The 19,824-nt window shown below is 38.9% G+C and overlaps 1 protein-coding gene across 3 annotated transcripts in view; it reads left to right on the top strand.

Moving 5' to 3' along the window:
* The window catches only part of PRIM2 (DNA primase subunit 2), a 128,854-nt gene that overhangs the window by 28,377 nt on the left and 80,653 nt on the right, over nt 1–19,824 (top strand). For all 3 annotated transcript variants that reach the window (XM_074819845.1, XM_074819843.1, XM_074819844.1), the window contains 2 exons: nt 1,078–1,173; nt 2,016–2,153. In XM_074819845.1, coding sequence (XP_074675946.1) covers nt 1,078–1,173; nt 2,016–2,153 — 234 coding nt within the window. The remainder of the gene's footprint in view (nt 1–1,077; nt 1,174–2,015; nt 2,154–19,824) is intronic.

The following is a 19,824-nucleotide window of genomic DNA, read 5'->3' as shown; positions in this document are numbered from 1 at the left end:
GTGTGTCTTTCAGTCAGGGACCACTTCCATTATACTTTATCAAGAACTTATTGTGCAAATATTTAAGACAGTTGTTGCATGTAGTTAAGTTACTAGGTATCATTGCTGGATTACCAGCATGTATGATCTTTTTAATCAGAGTGAATTATTTATGATTTAAATTTTTTTATAACTTTTTTCCTGCTTTTAAAGCCTGAGCTTAATCATGGTTTAAAGCAGAACAATTTGATTTCAAATTTTGTTGTTAATCGTTTTCTGTTGAATAAAACCCCCAAATCATTTATTGGCTAGTAAAATCATTACAATATACTAATTTTAAGTGTGGCTTTTCTGCTGTATTTGGTGCGTTATTAAGTAGTCACAAAACATAATTTATATATTTAGCTATATGCAGTATTTAAGTTTTTGTATTAGGAAGTGTAACATTGCCTATGATTTTTCAAGCTAAAAATTTTGGCTTAAATGCTTTAAGTTGTTAAATTAGAGCATTGCTGCTTAACTTACCTGTTTCAAGAACTGGAAGAGCACTAACATTTAGAGAACAGTAAGTATACCATTGTTCTCGCTCCTTGAGAGATAAATCCATGAATTCATATTCATGATGATGATATGTCATTTTTTTAGATGTCTGGATTTAAAAATGAGCAGAAACTTAATGTTTCTGTTAAAATCTGACAAAATTGTTTGAAGTCCTTACTAATTGCCATTGAGTTGTCATGCTTTGTTTTAGTGTGTACAATAAATCTGGATATGAGCAGGGATTGTCCTAAGTTTTATTTTGAAGAGGTTGACTTCTAAAAAGCATGTTTTATACTTCTTGTGTTAATGTTTATTATATTTTCAAATCTGCACTACTGCTTACTTAACCTTCCTTCTGAAGCAAAACTAGTGTTTTGCTGGTTTATGCTTAATTAATTAGCGATCCCTTGTTGAGCATGTAGTTCTTTTTTTCCCTTGTCAACTAAAGTGATGATATATTTACAGATTAAGTAATATTTTAGCTCACATTCATTAACAAAAAAAGTAGCCTTTATTCTAAAGTATTTCAGCAGTTTTAAAACAAGCTCTTAATTTTAGATTAGTGAAGACCTGAAAAATGAATTGGTAAATGAGCTCTATACATCAACCCCTGGCCTCACCATGACTAAAGTAAAAGAACAAATGTTCTACAAGGTAAGTAGAAATTGCTGAGTTCAACAGATTTGTGTTCATTGTCTTTCAGTTAAACTTGGGAGTTACTAATTTTAAGTTTACATAATACTATTGCTAACAGTTAATCAAAGTATGTAAATTAACTGAGACTAATGAGAGTTTCTCTTCTTCATGTCAGTACAAGGGTAGAGGGAGGGACTGGGAGAATGAAGGGAGCTTTAAACTGCTATTAATGTCTCTGGCCTCTTCTGCCACCCCTTGTCTTTTGCCACAAAAACAGTCTTAAGTTTTATTGTATCCCAGACAGATGACTTAACTTGCCTGGCTGACAGACCGTTTGGAATGGAGATGTTCTCAAACATCTGTTGCTGAAACTAGGTTTAGTCAGATTGTATTAGTCTGAAATTCTTTTTGTAAGAAAGCAAGGGGAGAGAAAAGAAGTATCTAATGTAGTCACTGATTCTTCTTTAGAGCAAAGTTGGTTGGGTTGCAGATCTGTTTCCAAGACCTTTTATATGTAGCTTACATGAATCAAATATTTCAAGATCTCTGAAACAGAAGTCCATTTTCAAATTTCAAATCAGTAAGCAATGCAAAGCTACATAATTGGGTGAATAATCATGAATACAAACTTTACAGTAGCTTATTTTGCCTAGTTGCATGACTTTCTGTAAGTAAACAATATTTTTCCACCAAAATAATAATCAGCTATTCCAAAGCCAACATTTAATTTCCAAATCTTTGTGTTTTGCCTGGATAGAGCTTTGTTAAAAGACAGAAGATGACTTAAAGCTTTACTGGTCCATCCTGAATCTTAGGCATTATTTTGTTATTCCACAATGTGAGTTTTTCTTCTTCCTCAGGTTGGACTTGCGGATGCTGTGGATCTATTTAGAGCCAGAAGAGTGTTCATTAAAGATGGCTTTGCATATGTGCCACTTAAGGACATTGATGCGATTGTTTTGAATAACTATAGAACAAAGTTATCTAAAGCACTGGCGGTAAGTCTCATAAAGTCTGAATTTTAAAACTTTTGTTGAACTGTTTAGTGACACTCTTGGACAGTAGCCTTTTGGATTTTTAAATTTATCTGCTTTCATCTGAAGAATACCAGAAACCCTATCAAAAGTGCTGGTAGCACTAAAAAAAAGTTCATTGTGCACTGAGAGTTCATTAATTTTAAATACAATTTAGCATGTGATGTTCATTGTAAAGAAATTTCTGCTAGAAGATTTTAAAATTGTTTCCCACATAGAGAGTAACATGACTTTTCATTCAAAATGTTAGCCTCACACACAGCTGTTTTCGTATCAATCTTTTCTCCCCCATTTTGCAACAGCTTTTTGTTGAGACAAGTAAATTAGTGATTTGTGGTTTTTTAATTTTTTCTCTTGTTAGAACTGAAATGAAGGTAGGTCAGAACATGTCAGGCAAAAATAAAGTCTTCATTGTATGAATGTTTGAGGTATCAAATCTAGTTAGAACACCTATGATAAATACTATGGTAAATACTGTATGTGAATGTTGTCCTGTTAGTAATTTGGTGATCAATTTAGGAATTGCTTGTTTTACAATATTACACTCTTCACGGTGTTTAAATGTTGGTGATCATGTCTAATGCATAGAATTTTAGTCCTAGAAAATACAGCATTGAATAACATAAAGGTAGTTTGGATTGCTTTTTAAAAATGTTTTCAAAGCCTTATATTGCTATGTCACATTAATATCCAGGTTGACCATGAGTGTTTAGTAAACAAACAGTAAAGTAAAAATGCATACCTTTAAGAAGCTGCCAGTATGCTAATTCTTTAATTTCTTAATTTTGAATACAGCTGGAGTCTGTGGAATTATTTAATGTGCAGTGAAAATTGTGATACTCTTATGTGAATGTTTTCATTAGAACTCTTTAATACAACTGCAGCTAGAGACATCCTTATTTCAGTTGATGCATAATGTTCTTGCTGAAAGCTGATAACACTTGCGTGGGATTTAAAAACAATGAATGTATTCTATAGAAATGTGGTTAAGTACACAGGTTATTTGCATCTATTTAAAATGCTTTTGAGAAGCTCCATGAAGTTTGTGAAATTTGCCTGTTGTGTAAGTAGCTGAAGAAGTCTGAAAAACTGTAGGAACTGTAATGAGTAGGCTACCTGACTTTTCAGTTTGAGGAAAAATCTGCAACTTTTTATTACAAGCACACACTTTTGTATATAACTAATTTAACCCAGATTATGTATTAAAGATAATAGCTGCTTTATAGTAAAGAAGTACTTCTTTATGTTATCCTCTGTAATCATGGTTTGGAAATTTTAACACTCTCACGAGCTTGGAAAACTACCTTCTATAGAACTGCTATGTTTTAAGTTGCTGCGGTATTTCAGGTTTGCATTACTTTTTAGTTTTAATATGTACATTTTATTTAAGTTCACCATTTTTCAGAGTAAGGAATAAATGATTAGTGATTTCTGTTCTATTCCAAAGCTTCTGATTGAAGTTGTGGGGTTTTGATTACTAACTTAGTTTGAGAAACCACATTTAATAAACTGTTTCAGCTAATTGAGGCACTACAGTGTACTGCTGAGAGATACTGGGAATATTATTAAATAGAATCTTTTGGAAATGAAGGTAAAAAATCCAGCATGTTCTACAGAGGTCAATCTAACGTTATTCTGTTATACCAAACAGAGACATAACTGGAGTGTGACACTTGGTAGCTGGAAAATGAGTGGAACAAAACTGTCATCATCAATTACATTTCAGTGAAATGATAAGAATACACTTTTAAAGAAAGGATTGTATATAAGGAATCTTTTTCAAAAGATGGTAGTGGTTGCTGTTCCACAACATACAAATTAGGAGGATCATCTTTAATGATTTTCCTCAGCCTTATCTGGAGTGAAGAGGCACATGTCAATAGACATTATGACACAGTAGCGTACTTGCAGTATTGTTTGTGAAAAGTAGTTCTTGCAATATTATTTGATCTAGGCCTAAGTTCTGCAGTACAGCTGGCTTAGTAGTGCTTGGTAATGCTTTTGTAGCGCGTGGATGTTTGTATGTGTCTGCTGCAAAAGAGAAATCAATCAAGAGAAAAGTGCTGAATTTCAGGCACTATGTTAGTATAGAGGTCTTCATGACTTTGCACAGAAGTTGTCCATCATGGCCAGACTTAATTAAGAAGTAATAGAGCCTTAAACAGCATCACTGATTTGTTAAGTCTCTTAATGAATGTATTTGATAACATTACTACTTTGCTAAGCATTACTTATGTGTGCTTTTGGGAGTATGTTCTAGTGTTTTTGCAGCATCTGGCTATTTATGCTTTGTTCTCAGCACTTTCTAATGGGCAATCATTGTTTTATTAGAATTTGAGAATTAAAGATCTTAATAGTGTGATAATCCAAATGAGCCTTGAATGCTATTTCTAAAGAAGGGGTTTATATCTTCACGGGGTCATAAAATTAGGCTAAATACTTGTATCTTCTATGGGGTGGTTTGACTTCGGCCAATACTTGTGGTTTTGACAGTCTGTTACAAGCTTTTAAGAGACAAAGAACCCTGAATATAGATAGTGGAAAGACAGTCTTTCAGGCACGTAGTTTTGAGGAATCTTTTCTTGTTAGTGGTTCAGTTCTGCAATATTAAAGCAGCGTAGTTTTCCAGTGTAGGTTGTGTGATGTTACTGATTATTTGTACAGTGGTGCATGTTTTGCCTCTCAGAGGTTGTTTGGTGCTAGTCCAAGCAGTTGCCTGTTCAGGAATGATTATGTGATGAAGGCCTGCTCTGTATTTTCCAAGGTGCTCTGAAGCTGTTACGCTTTACGGGAGTGTGCTTGTGCTAAAGCTACTCTTCCTAGCTCTCCAAAGCATTGAATAATTTTGGTGGTCGCCTAGCCTTGTTGTGTTGCTCAATACATTGCAGGCTCATGTTGCCACCCTCTGCGTGTTACAGGGTGATTTGAGCTGGGGTTATAAAGAAGGTATATAATGAGAGTGAATTGATGTGTTCATACTGAGCTTTGAGAGAACAGTAAATAATTCATAACACTGACTTTTAAAAAAAGTTTTTTTGTTGACACTGGCACAAATTCAGTTTAGTTGGAGTTATGCTTTAATCACTTACTGGTCAAGCTCATGAAGCAGTCATATGTTTTGTTTCATCCTTTAAAAATAAGTTTGGCATCTTGTCTGTGTGGCTATTCCTTGAGGCTCAATAATAGGGGGAGTTAATATTATTCAAGCCTTCTTGACAATTGAAATGCAACTGAAGAAGTTCATTTTATGTGGAAAATCAATACTACAAAGACCTTCTTTCTGTATTCTCTTACTCAATGGTAAATAATATCCTTTGTGCCATTAATGGTGATTAAACTGTAGAAAGCCTAAACGTTTTCTGTAGTTCATGTAAGTTGTAATATTAGCTCTACAATTGTTTTATAACGTAAAGCAAACTTTTATTAATTCAAATTGCATTATATTTTATTTATGAGCATTTCACTGTGTTTACACTAATGCACAAACATTTCTGCAGTAATGCTACGCTATGTTTTGGTAATTTCAGTTATAGCCATGTAGTGAACTTAAGTTGTGAAATTACTGGCAGTGTTGAATCTCCTTTTTTGAGGATAGTTGTTTTAATTTTTCATTTCTTGAAATCAGAAGATTTATCTTAGTGTTGCGGTTCAGAGCTGCAGACCTGTATCAGATTTGTGTTACACTCAGTACTGGACAGAGGAGGATTGTTCCAGAGAAATCTGAAATGGGGCAAAAGGGGGAAAGAGGCTGCCAAATCCTGGGCTAGGGCTTGCCTTTATCAGCAGTGTCCTCAAGTAACTGAGAAAATGACTTAATACTACATTAGCAGTTGTCTGACTTGTTTGAACTGGAGTTTGCATTGGGCAGCAGTTTGCCTCCACAGTTCCCGCCTTGTGTGTTAACTGCAGCGGGTGTAGGGGTGGACAACGTCCCCCACTTGCTGAAAGTGTTGCGATGTTCAGTGTGAGCTTCCCTGTAATGTCTGATCCCCAGAAATGATGTAATTTCTGAAGATGCGTTTAGGTTTTTTGAACTGCTGCTCTCTTTCATGTCTGATACAAATACTCTTCCTGTGTGATTGATCAGAAAATCTGTTATATAGAGATTATGGTTTTAGGTTGAGCACATAAAATGCTCTTTTTATTATTAAAATAACACTAGTAGTCTTGAGTAAGCATGTGGGTGCCCACGCACTGGCAGCCTCTGTGAGGAGCGGCCGGGGCTGCCCCATGCTGGACACAGCCGGTTCCAGCCGGCTCCAACCCACCCACAGCAGGGCACGGCTGAGCCCCCCGGCCAATGGGGTGGTGCCTCGGGGAAAATATATTTTAAAAAGGGCAACACACCCGACAGAGAGAGGAGGAGGGAACCAAAAGGAGTGAGAAGCAGCAGAGGGAACACCAAGGTCAGAGGAGCAGCTCCATGAGGCGGGAGCAGGTGTTCAGCGTACCCATGAGGATCCCACACTGGAACAGGTTAAGAGTTCCTGAAGAAGCTGCAGTCTGTGGAGAGCCCACGCTGAAGCAATTATTTTTTTTTTTTTTTCCTGAAGGAGTGCAGCCCATGGGAGAGAGCCTATGCCAAAGCAGAGGGAATATGTGAGCAGGCAGGAGCCACAGAGAGGAGCTGTTATGTTTGCCCATAGCTGCCCCTGCCCTTGGCCCCCTGCACTGCTCAGAGTGGGAGGTCGAGGAGTCTGGAGTGAAGGAGTAAACCTTGGCTTGGGAGAGAGGGGAGGAAAGTCCTTGTTTTAATGTTTGTTTCTCACTACCTGAGTCTATTTTAATTGACAGTACATGACATAAATTTTCCCCAAGTTCACAGAATCACCAGAATCACTGCGTCTGATTTGCCTGCAGTGGTAATTAGTAAGCAACCTCCTTGTCTTTATCATGACCCATGAGCTTTTTTCTCATCCTATTTCCCCCCTGTCCTGTTGAGGAGGGGGAGGGAGTGAGCAAGCAGGGTGGGAGTTTGGCCCTTGGGCTGTGGTGGGTTAACCTTGGCTGTTCTTCTAATTTTCGGTCTCTAGGCTTGTAGATCTGCTGAGGTTGGATATTGGAGGAAAAAGGGGGTTCAGCACTCTGGTTCCAGCTTACATACTTGTGTTAGCTTCTGTGTTTCCTGGGCTGCTCTTCTGAAAAGCTCTTGAATAAATTCCAGAGGTGGGGGTAATAGATACTGAAAAACCTGACTCTGACTGGGATGCCTCCATAGTGTCAGGTGTTTGCATCAACTAGATTGAATCATTACATCATTCTTATCTTAACAAATGTCACAGTTGAGAAAATGTTTTGTCCTAAAGTTTTAGTGCCTGTTGAACATTACATTTTTAAAGCTATAAGCAAATGCTTGAGAATGTGTAAATATTCCTGTGTAGCATGAGTGCTTTTATTGTGGATTTGAAGAGTTTATTTTACAAAGATTTGTAATTATCAATGATAGCATAACTGAACTTTCCATTCATATTCCAATGGCAGTTTTTCAGTAGATTTTTCATTCATACTTGCATTTAAATACAGCCCCTTTTTCTGCCATCTTGAGCCTAGCAATTGAAGTAATAACCTGGGTGGCTTTTGTGTTATAACTTCACTGCAAAAAGCTGCTTTTGTGAAAATACTTTGTCAGAACATCATATAGGATCTAACCATCTGCAGATTAAAATATTAACTGAAAATAGCACACAGTGGTGCCATAAGAGTTCAAGATTCCAGTGTTTATATGTACAATCTTGATAGCATGTGTTTTTCTTCCTAATTTAAAGCCTACACTTTTTTACTTTGCAGTATGGTCATGTGTAATCTGATAAAATGTCTACAAATCATATTGTTGGGTTTTGAGGACTTAACACAAAAGGAAGACCTCACTGCTGTTTTCTAATTTTTATGGCTTTTTTTTTTAATTCCTTTCCCTATTTGGCACGTAATCTTCAAAATTGTTAGAAATACAGATCAAGTAAGTTGCTTCTAGCTTTACTAGTATTTGTAATGATTTGTCTTTTCAATATTAGTCAAATATGCTATTTTGGTTGATTGATGCTATATGTTCAAAGAAGCTGTGAATTTGGGAAACGTATTAGCATATGTGGCACTACCTGGAAAACATTTTCTTCGTAAAACAGCTATGTTTTCAAGCAGTGAAGCAGAAGGCTTTATGTAGTGGCATTAATGATGAGAAACTATGATTGATGATGGTCTTGTCACTTGAAATTCACTTCAGGTGTTGTGTTCACAGTGTTAACTTAAAGTAATTTACTGTAACATAAATGGATGATTTTTATAATGTGCACGTACAAAGTTAGTAAGGTAATAACTTTGGCAGTGCAGGGTAAAACGTGATTACAGTGACTTTGTCGTCTGCACCTCTCCAATGAAGGTTCACCGTGACAGTTTTGCAGAGAAGCGTCAGGGGTTCATTTCTGAGTAGTATTATATTGTAAGGTCATTATCTAAGGCACAGATCTACTGAACAAAATGGTGGTATTCTGAGTGGAAGAAGTGAAATCAAGGGAAGTGACTTCACATGTGTGTGTCAGAGGACTGAAGCCTGTTTGCGGAATGGTTACCTGCAAGACAGAGAAACTCATTGGACTTTTCTCTGTGGATCTTCTTTTTGCCATGGCCCCATAATTGTCCCATTATTGGCTGTTTTCTGAAATCCATCCTTCAGTGTTTTATCTCCTCTGTTAATTGAAGTACATGTGGTTTTTTTAGAGACTACATAGATTGCTAGCATAATTATTAATAATATTAGGAGGCTAAATTAAATTTGTCTGTATTCAGTATTTTGTCTATTTCTTCCATCTGCTTCTTACATCTACTACAAAGTATAAGATTTTATTAAGTACTAAATTTGCAGTGTAAACCAGTGCTGTGGTCTCTGCATCATCCTCTTCAGTTTGATTTGCATGGAAATACTTCCATCTTCAAATAGGTGTTTCATGATAGTAAAACTGACAAAGCAAGATGCACAGGATTTAAAGCATGTGGAAGGCTTGATTAACTTTTGAGATGTTCCCCAAGTTTCAGAAAAACTATTGGAATAGAATGTACTAGCAGGAAGTACAATTTTATTTCTATATTGTATGATAGATGCAATAAGCTGGAAATGCGTCGGTTAATATAGTACCTGTTTAATGTTATGTGGCAACAATTTATTAGTACGCTAGTAACAGTAATTTGGGAAGGATGTACTATAGTCAGTAAGAAAGAACTGTAATGGCGTATGTTGGTTGGTAAGTAAACAGAAGTCAGTATTTCAGGATGACACTGTGTTAGAAATTTGAGTTTTCTCCTGATTATTTTCTTATGGGCTTCTGTGACCCATAGACAATTCTAAGTGATAGCTGTAGTAGTATCTATCTGGAGTTGGTTTACACTGGAGTTAATGACACGATCATTTTGTCAGCTGTGTTCTTTCCTTGGAGAAAACTAGTTAAGTTTCTGGAAGCTAACTGATAAGTTATCTATCTGATGTTTACCCTGGACCCCCAGTGGAGTGGGACTTGAGTGACAGAGGGAGCCATCCACACTGCCAGTGCAGATGTACCTAGTGTGTTTCTCAGCCTTCCAGTGTTTCACTGTGGAATGAGGCTGATTTGTATCTGCAATTGTTTCCCAGGGAAAGTCGATTCATATATCATAGTAATGCTAGCTGAATCCCTTCTGTGATAGTGGGGACTTGGATTTCCCACCCGTCTATACATTGACAGAGGTTCATTGTTGAGATCCAAGTTTCACCCACTGACTAGTTTTATGTGCGGTTCAAGAGACACAGTTTACCTACCACTGCTATGTACAGTAAATCATAAACTTCCCTTGAAATGAATATATTGAATCTGCCTACAACATTGCAGGATTCTGTAAAGAAACATAAATCTTAAATGTGCTTTGTCTAAACCAATTCTTCCAAGTGATGTAGTTGCTTTTAGAACAGAACAGTTATTCACTGGGTTTAGTAAATGCATTCTTAAATTCATATTGTTGTTTTAAAGCAATATTGCTGCCTCACTGACACATTTGAACAAATATGGTCAAATCCTGACAGTTACATTTCTATAACATTTCTAAAGAGCATGCCACTTCTGTCCCAACTTTCAAATTGTTTATGACTTAAACTTTGCAAGTATTTATGCTAAATTTGCAATTCCTGTAGAATATAAATAATAGCTTATTCTTGCTTGCCTCTTTGTCTCATTGCTCTGGTAGCTCATCACTTTCTGTTTGAAAGCTCTGTGGAGTACATACCCTTGCCCAGTTCTTAAAATTGGACTTTTTCTTTCTGCTAATCTCAAGCCTTGTGTGTTGAAAGAAATGTGGGGTTTTCGGGTGGTTCTTCCTCCCCCCCCCAATTTCTTCATTATGCTTTAGAGTGCCTGCCTTGCATTTGCTTTTCAAAGTGATTATTTTTTTACTTTGCTCCCTTGCTAAAAGCTGTTTTGGAAGTAAAGGGGAGAGGAAATTTTTGAAAACTTAGCAATGTAATCCTAGAAAAATTGTATGATGGAAAAATCAAAAACAATGCAAGAGTAAATGCACCTGCATTCACCATAGTGATTTTTCATTATCTCTATTGTCTGTAATCATTGCTTCTCATGATCCTTGGTTAGACGTTAAATTCTGGCTAGCATATTGCACACTTTTATAAACCTACTCTACAGATATCCAAAGAGTTGCCCCTTGTTTATAAGCAGCAAATATTTTATAGCATACCCAATATAGATGCTCATAGAACTTGATGTTGTGAGTAGTCACAATGAAATGAGTAGGTCTTGTAGCTGTTGAAAGCAACATGTACAGCAGTGAATGTCACACTAAGCATTCAGGAATGAACTGGAATCATACAGGTTATCAATTTACTTCGCAAATTATTTTGAGACCTAAATTAAACTCTACTGTATCTTAAGTTATGGTTACAGTTTGAGTTAACAATTTGGATTAACAGCAGAAAAACCTGCAACAAATATGGAATGTAGAAGGATAGGAGGATATGTTTTAAAATGTTTAATGCAACTCTATGGAGCAGGCAAAAAGAAATAGATTGAATCATTAAAAATTATGATGACTACCTTTCTGATTACATGATTTTTTTTTTTGCATACATTTCTCTGTGAAATACGGAGAGTGACTATTCTCCTGAGTAAAGTTTTATGATATCCCAAGCCAGTGACTGTTCATTGCATATGTGATGTTAACATGTTTTTGCCATTCCCAGTAATGATAAAGATCGGCTGACTATTGTGGAGGAACTAAATCTTAAATCCTTTCTTCAGTCAGAATGAAAAACGAGAAAAGACTGTCAAAGTCAGGTGTGAAATAAATTGAACAACTGATAGTTGTATTGGATGACAGTTAATTATTGTATAGAATATTTCTAGAGGTTGGAGCACTTCTTTAAGCAGCAAATGTGAGAGTAAAATATGCACGAGTCTTATCTCAGAAATGCCTGTGTCAAGACGTGTTTAAAAGAAATTCTGCCAACAGACTAATTTAAAAAAACCCACTAATTTTACTCATTACACCAAATGTTTTGAACTCTTAAGAAAAATTGTATCAATGTGCTTTTTGAATTTACTAAATATTTATTTTTAAACTGTTTTAAATATAGATGAAGTGAGTATTTTTAGAAATGCTAGTCACTGTTGCTGCAGCTGATTTCTGGGTGGTCTCATTGCATGACTTTCCATTTTACTGCAATTTCCCAAAGGGACGTTCATCTGTTAATGTATTTCTTCTGCAATTAATTGCTAATCTGCATATTTATGGTAGAGAAGAAGTGGACATTTTTTATAGTTCTTGTAAATGAAGATTATCTGTCAGAATATTTTTTTCTTGAAAACAGAGTATGTTTCAGAGGCAGTGTAGTTGAGCAGAACTTTTACAAAAAAACATACCCTGTTGTCTTATGACAGTCTGTACAGGCTGTCACTGAAATTACTGGGGTGTTGTCTTCCTGAAATATTAGAAATGTGATTTAATTAGGCTGCAGGTGTAGAGGTAGGGTAGTTAAACTTTGCTCTAGTAGTATTGGGCCTGTTGGAATACCCTGCCTGGCCCACTCCCTTCCCAGCTGTGACTTCATTTTGCAGTTCTGGGTTGTGAAAAAGCAGATTCTTATTTGAATGATTACTGGTCTCCATGAGATCACCAGGTGCCTCTGCATTGCTTGTACTCAGCTGCCATGCTCCTACTGGATCATCACTGTCTTTCCTCCTAGTAGCTAGTGACTCACCCACCTGAGGAGGGTCCAGCTTTATCCCTAAGTACCTTGACAGCAGGGATCCATTTTTAAAGTTGGTTAATCAGTGTCTTATGCTCAGCTGACTTTTTAGCTGTTTTCTTTTTAAGTTTCTCTTGGGTACCTGACAGGGATTTTGAAAGTATTTTTTTGGTTGGCTGTTTTTGTTTTGTTTTGTTTGGTTGGTTTGTTTTTGTGTGACCTCCTTCTGGATTATCTCTGGTTATTTTATAGTTCACCTCTGTTTTTTTTTTAACCAAATTTCAGAATTAGTGATGTCGTCCTGGTTTTGGCTGGGATGGACCTAATTTTTTCTTCTTAGTAACAGGAATAGTGCTGTGTTTTGGATTCAGTATGGGATTTGGTATGAGAAGGATATTGGTAATATACTGACGTTTTTAGTTGTTGCTAAGAAATCAAGGACTCTTCAAGTTCCCATGTCTTGCTAGTGTGCAGGTGCACAAGAAGCTGGGAGGGAGTACAGCCAGAGCACCAGACCCAAACTAGCCAATGGAATATTCCATATTATACAATGTCATGCTCAGTATATAGATGAGGGTTATCAGGAAAGCTTGCTCTCTTCCAGGGTTGTGGTTTTGGGATTTTGTTTCCTCTGGGATCGACAGCCAGGAATGGGCATCGGTCAGTAGGTGGTGAGCAGCTGCATTGTGCATCACTTGTTTGTATATTTGATTATTATTGTTTTAATTTTATTCTATTTAAATTATTAAATTTTTTTTATCTCAACCTACCAGTCTCCTTACCTTTACTCCTGTAATTCTCTCCCCATCCCTATCCACTGGGGTAGGGGGAGGGTGAGTGAGGGACCATGTGGTGTTTGGCTGCCAGGTGGATTTAAACCACAACAGACATACAGGGAAGTACTGACCCACTGATGCAAGCTGCCTCCTGTTAGGGAGCATACCTTCTAGTTAATTTTCAATTCTTTATTGAGGAGTGTAGCCTTGCATTTCCATGAGAGGTGTACTATATTGTATCTCCATATCCGTTTATCTCATGTACTCCGTTCAGCCTGAAGAAGGGTGTAGGTCGAGTTAGCTTTTTTTGAGAGGCCTCATTCTGGTGTGTTCTAACTTTACAGGTCTTAATCTGTCAGTGTTTTAAGTCTGCCTAGATTTATAAACACTGGAGTCCTCAAAGGTGACAGGAACTTCATGTGGAACACTTTGACATGGCTATGAACTGAAATTTCTTTGTCTGAAGTGGCTTTCTTCTGAGTTATGTAAGGAGGAGATGGTGTAGTAGGAATAATCTCTATGTTAGTAGGCATGTCCGTATGGCCTTACCTGGGCTGGTTTTTGTTATTCCTTGGATCTTCTATTACTGCGAAATAGAAAATCAGAAGAGGTTTTCCATAGATTCTATGTGGGTTATGTATGTTTTGTAGTGTGTCAAGTGTAAGTATATACATAAATGTTTTGTATCATCTTGTCTGTCTGATGATGATTCATCTGTCTGAGGGAGGAGGCACAGAAGTACTGTAATGTAGATGTGTTGTAGTAAAAATGGATTTTGAAAGGCAATGATGGATTTATTCAGCATCCAGGGGCGGCACAGGAAAGTCTCCAGCTATAAGTGAAATTCTGTAAAAGCTTGTATGTGCTCTGTAGATTTTAAAAGGACACTGAATTAGCTGTTCATTGTCTGAGTTGTAAAAAGGCAGCAAATAAGATGAAGTATCAGGGAAAAACAGACTTGTGAAAGATCTCTTTAGCTATAAATTTTTTTCTGTATCTATGTAAACAAATTCCTTTTAATGTAAATACTAGTATTTTTCTGCTTGTAAGGATTGATGTTTAATTTAAATAATCTGTAGTCTTGAACAAATATCAGAAAGCAAAGGTTTTTTTATCATCTGTTGTGAGTTAAGCAAAATGACATGGTTTATTAATGACTACAGCCTTTGTTTATATATGTACATATGAAAGAAATGGATTAAATTTGGATGTAGTGCTTAGAGCTTCTTAATAGAAAACCCCATGAGTTTTCCCTGTTGTTTTCCTAGTTATGCTGCCAAAATGAGGTGAAGGTTGTTCTGTTACCAGCTTTGTTTATCCCAAAGGATTTGTAGGGTTTTTTTACTCTTTTTGATGTATAGACGATAAAAATAAATTTTAAAATGTGGAAATCCCAACACCCACCCCCCTACCATGCCCCCCTAAAGCTGAACTGTGAATCAGAAGAATCCTCTCTGGAATACATGAAAATGTTGAATTACTTCTTTAAAAAGTAGAAATAATCCCACCAGTTGTTAAAGTGAATGATTAAAACTATTAATCGGTTCTTATTCCAAATGACAAGCTTTTAAAATAATTTTTGGAAGAGTTGAGTCTCCCAGACACTGTTGTAGAACGCTAGCTGCGTAACACCCTTCATTGTCAGAAAGCAAATACCTGTTTCTCAATAAAAGTTGATGGTATCTCATACTGCATGAACAAATAAGTAAAAGAAGTGTTACAGAGGATGTGGGCTAAAGAATAAGAGCTATGAATTAGTTCAGAATATATTTAAATTTAAAATCAGTATGTTATCTGTCACATACAAAAACATTTTTCCTTGTTTCATATTTTAATAAGTGTATTCAAAGGCAAATTACACTATTTCTTTTGAAATATGCTTCTAGACTATACTGAAATTGTTTCTTTAGATTGTTTTTACTGAACTGATTAAAATCTTGGGGTTAATCTGCTTTTAAATTTGGTATGTTCTCTGATGCTCCTGTGTAAGGAAACAAACGGCACTGCAGAGGAGACATCTTGATGCTGGTAGTTACTTTCTCTTTCCACTCTTACAGTACTTCACCACTCATAGTACAACTAGATAATTTTAGAGTAACCAGTTTTAAATAGTAAGTCCAGCTGGATTTTTGATCTGAAGCTATTTTGGGAGGAATAAAGAGGGGAGTGATATGGATCATCTGACAATGTGCATTTGCCTAAATTTAGGCTGGGGAGTAACTCTTGATTTTCATTATCAGTACACTTCCTAGTGGAAAACTGCTAGGCCCTTATGTCCATCTATGTATTTTTCTTATGGCATAAGATAATGCTGATTGAGCTTGCAATGAAAACAGAGATAATGGAAGTAATAGTTAGAGGGGTAATAATAAAAAATTCTTTGAAGCTGCATGCTTTTGAAACCAGCACAGATCTGTGACTTTGGGGAATTCATTATGTTCCAGGATAATGGGCAAGTCTTATGAAGTCCACAGCCTAGTACCTGGTTCTTTATGGAGTTGGATTGTTTCATGAGCAGATGTGGGGATACCTCAGTTCAGTTGATGCAAAGAAGAATAAATACATCAGACTATGCATGAGCATAAACCCGTGCTCTACCTCTGAGGGATTAAAAAGTAGCTGCGGAGTTGTGGAGAACAAAAGCTCCTGGCCTGCCCTGCACAGGGGGCTCTACCAGCATTGCTAGTAAACCTGTGCAGAAGCGATATGAGCGTCACTGTGAGCACTTCCCTCAAGTGGGAGCCTTTCCTGTTTCTCAGGCATGAATACTATTATGAGTAGTAGAAGAATATGAGATATTTGCAAAAAAGAAAAACATTTTCTTTTATCTTAACCTCCTTTTTCTTTGTGACAGTGTCCAGAAGCCATAGAGAAACCTCCCAGGAATAGGAAAGAAGAGGCTTTTGCTTGTGTGTGTGCATGTTGTGTGTGGTGGTGTGTTTGGTTGTTTTTTTCAAAATATATGGTTCACCATGAAAATAAACTACTTCGTAGAGCAGATGGTAACATGCTCTCATCTAATAAGTGATTGCTCCAAACTCAGTATTAGTTCTTCAGATTTCTTCCTTACGTTTTCTTGTGACTGTTGGGTAGGACTATCGAAACCTAAGTCATAGTCACCAAGAAATTCCCTGGCCACTGATCCATGTTCCTTCAGCCACTTAAATGGCATACAGAGACAAAAGCAAACACAATGGGATTGTGTATCAGTTTAATGAGATGCGATTTGACTTACATTTAAGTGATCCTGTTTCTTCAACTTTTACTTAAAAGCATTATAGTTTGGTTTTAGTGTAGTTCACATCTAAGCAAACAGTAGGTTCAACATGAGCCAGGGGAGCACCCTGGCCGCAGAGAAGGTTGACAGTATCTTGGGCTGTATCAAAGGAAGTACAATAGGTAGGTAGAGGAAGGGATCCCCCTTTACATGGCACTCATTAGACTACATCTAGAATACTGTGTCCAGTTTTGGCGCTCCTGATACAAGAATCACAGAATCGTCTAGGTTGGAAAAGACCTTGAAGATCATCCAGTCCAACCATTAACCTAACAGTTCCCAACTACACCATATCCCTCAGCGCTATGTCAGCCCGATTCTGAAACACCTCCAGGGATGGGGACTCCACCACTGCCCTGGGCAGCCCATTCCAACACCTAACAACCCGTTCTGTAAAGAAATGCTTCCTAATATCCAGTCTAAACCTTCCCTGGCACAACCTGAGGCCATTACCTCTTGTCTTATCGCTTATTACTTGGTTAAAGAGACTCATCCCCAGATCTCTGCAACCTCCTTTCAGGTAGTTGTAGAGGGCGATGAGGTCTCCCCTCAGCCTCCTCTTCTCCAGACTAAACAACCCCAGTTCCCTCAGCCGCTCCTCGTACGACATGTGCTCCAGACCCTTCACCAGCTTCGTTGCCCTTCTCTGGACACGCTCGAGTAATTCAATGTCCTTTTTGTAGTGAGGGGCCCAAAACTGAACACAGTAATTGAGGCGCGGCCTCACTAGTGCTGAGTACAGGGGTAAGATCCCTTCCCTGTCCCTGCTGGCCACGCTATTTCTGATACAAGCCAGGATGCCATTGGCCTTCTTGGCCACCTGGGCACACTGCTGGCTCATGTTCAGCCGGCTGTTGATCAACACCCCCAGGTCCCTCTCTGACTGGCAGCTCTCCAGCCACTCCTCCCCAAGCCTGTAGCGCTGCTGTGGGTTGTTGTGGCCCAAGTGCAGCACCCGGCATTTGGCCTTATTGAAACTCCTACAGTTGGCCTTAGCCCATCGCTCCAGCCTGTCCAGGTCTCTCTGCAGAGCCTCCCTACCCTCGAGCAGATCAACACTCCCACCCAACTTGGTGTCGTCTGCAAACTTACTGAGGGTGCACTCGATCCCCTCGTCTAGATCATCCCTAAAGATGTTAAACAGGAGTGACCCCAAAACCGAGCCCTGGGGGACACCACTCGTGACCGGCCGCCAACTGGATTTAACTCCATTCACCACAACTCTTTGGGCCCGGCCATCCAGCCAGTTTTTTACCCAGCAAAGTGTGTGCCCATCCAAGCCATGAGCAGCCAGTTTCACCAGGAGAATGCTGTGGGAAACGGTGTCAAAGGCCTTACTAAAGTCCAGGTAAACAACATCCACAGCCTTTCCCTCATCCAATAAGCCGGTCGCCCTGTTGTAGAAGGAGATCAGGTTTGTCAAGCAGGACCTGCCTTTCATAAACCCATGCTGACTGGGCCTGATCATCTGGTTGTCCCTCATGTGTTGTGTGATGGTACTCTGGATGATCTGCTCCATCAGCTTCCCGGGCACTGAAGTCAAGCTGACAGGCCTGTAATTTCCTGGATCATCCTTCCAACCCTTCTTATATATGGGCATCGCATTGGCCAATTTTCAATCTGTCGGGACCTCCCCAGTCAGCCAGGACTGCTGGTAAATGATGGAAAGCAGTTTGGCGAGCACCCCAGCCAGCTCCTTCAGCACCCAAGGGTGCTATCTCATCCGGTCCCATAGACTTGTGTGTGTCTATGTGGTTGCAGTAGGTCACTGACTATCTCCTCCTGGAATGCCGTGGGGTCGTTCTCCCAGTCTCTGTCTTCTGGCTGAGGAGTCTGGATTCTCTCAATACAACTAGTCTTGTTATTAAAGACTGAGGAAAAGAAGGCATTAAGGACCTCAGCTTTCTCCTCATCACTTGTTACCATGTTTCCTCCTGCATCTAGCAGGGGATGGAGGCTCTCTCTGGTCTTTCTTTTGCTGCTCACATACTTAGAGAAACATTTCTTGTTGTCCTTGATTTCTGAAGCCAGATTAATTTCCAGCTGGGCTTTAGACCTCCAGATTTCCACCCTGCATACCTCACAGCATCTTTGTAATCACTGTGAGTGGCTAGCCCCTTCTTCCAAAGGCTGTAAACTCTCCTTTTCTCCCTGAGTTGCAGCCAAAGCTCCCTGTTTAGCCAGCGGGGTCGTCTTTGTCACTGGCTTCTCTTACAGCACCTGGGGACTGCCTGCTCCTGAGCCATTAAGACTTTCTTCTTAAAGAGTGTCCAGCCTTCCTGGATTCTATACCCTTCAGGACCGTCTCCCAAGGGATCCTGTCAAACAGGTGCCCAAACAAGACAAAGTCAGCACTTTGGAAGTCCAGGATGTCAGTTCTGCTTCCCCTTCTCCTGGCCTGCCTAAGAATAGAGAACTCTATTATTTCATGATCGCTGTGCCCTAGTCGTCCTCCAACCACCACATCATCCACCAGTCCTTCTCTGTTCACAAAGGGCACCTTCTCTGGTTGGTTCACTCACCAGCTGCATCAGGAAGTTGTCTCCCACACATTCCAGGAATCTCTGGGACTGGTCCTGCTCTGCTGTGTTGTATTTCCAGCAGATGTCTGGGAAGTTAGTGTCTCCCACAAGAACAAGGGCAAGTGATTGTGAGATTTCACCTAAATGCCTATAAAATATTTCATCCACCTCTCTCTCCTGGGTGGGTGGCCTATAGTAGACTCCCACCACAACATCTGCCTTGTTGGCCTTCCCCCTGATTCTAACACAAAGATACTTCACCCTGTCTTCACTACACTTGTACTCAAAGCAATCGTCACAGTCCCTGACATACAGCGCCACCCCACCACCTCTCCTTCCTTGTCTATCCCTCCTAAAGAGCTTGTAGCCATCAACAGGCGCACTCCAGTCATGGCAGACATCCCACCATGTTTCTCTTATAGCCACTACATCATAGTTTTCCTGTTTCATCACGGCTTCAAGCTCCTCCTGTTTTTTACTCATGCTGTGTGCATTGGTGTGCATGCACTTCCGATGGGCTGGTGTTTTTCCCCCTTCCCGCTTCAAATCTAGTTTAAAGCTCTGTCAATGAGCCCAGCTAACTCCTGCCCCAAGATCCTCTCCCCCCTCTGGGACAGGTGCATGATTGAAAAATCTGAAGCCCTGATGGTAGCACCAGTCTTGGAGCCACAAGTTCATCCATTGAGTTCTCCTGTATTCTTCTTCATCCATCTCCCCAGCTGAAGGGATGGAGGAGAACACAATCTGTGCCCCTGACCCCTTAATCAGTTTCCCCAAGGACCTGAAATCTCTCTTCATTGCTTTAGGACTTCTCCTGGTAATGTCATCACTACCTACCTGA

Source organism: Strix aluco, chromosome 3 (assembly GCF_031877795.1).
Source record: "Strix aluco isolate bStrAlu1 chromosome 3, bStrAlu1.hap1, whole genome shotgun sequence".
Taxonomy (NCBI): Eukaryota; Metazoa; Chordata; class Aves; order Strigiformes; family Strigidae; genus Strix; species Strix aluco.
Note: the sequence above shows the minus strand (reverse complement) of the source record. Positions and strands in the feature narration are given on the sequence as shown.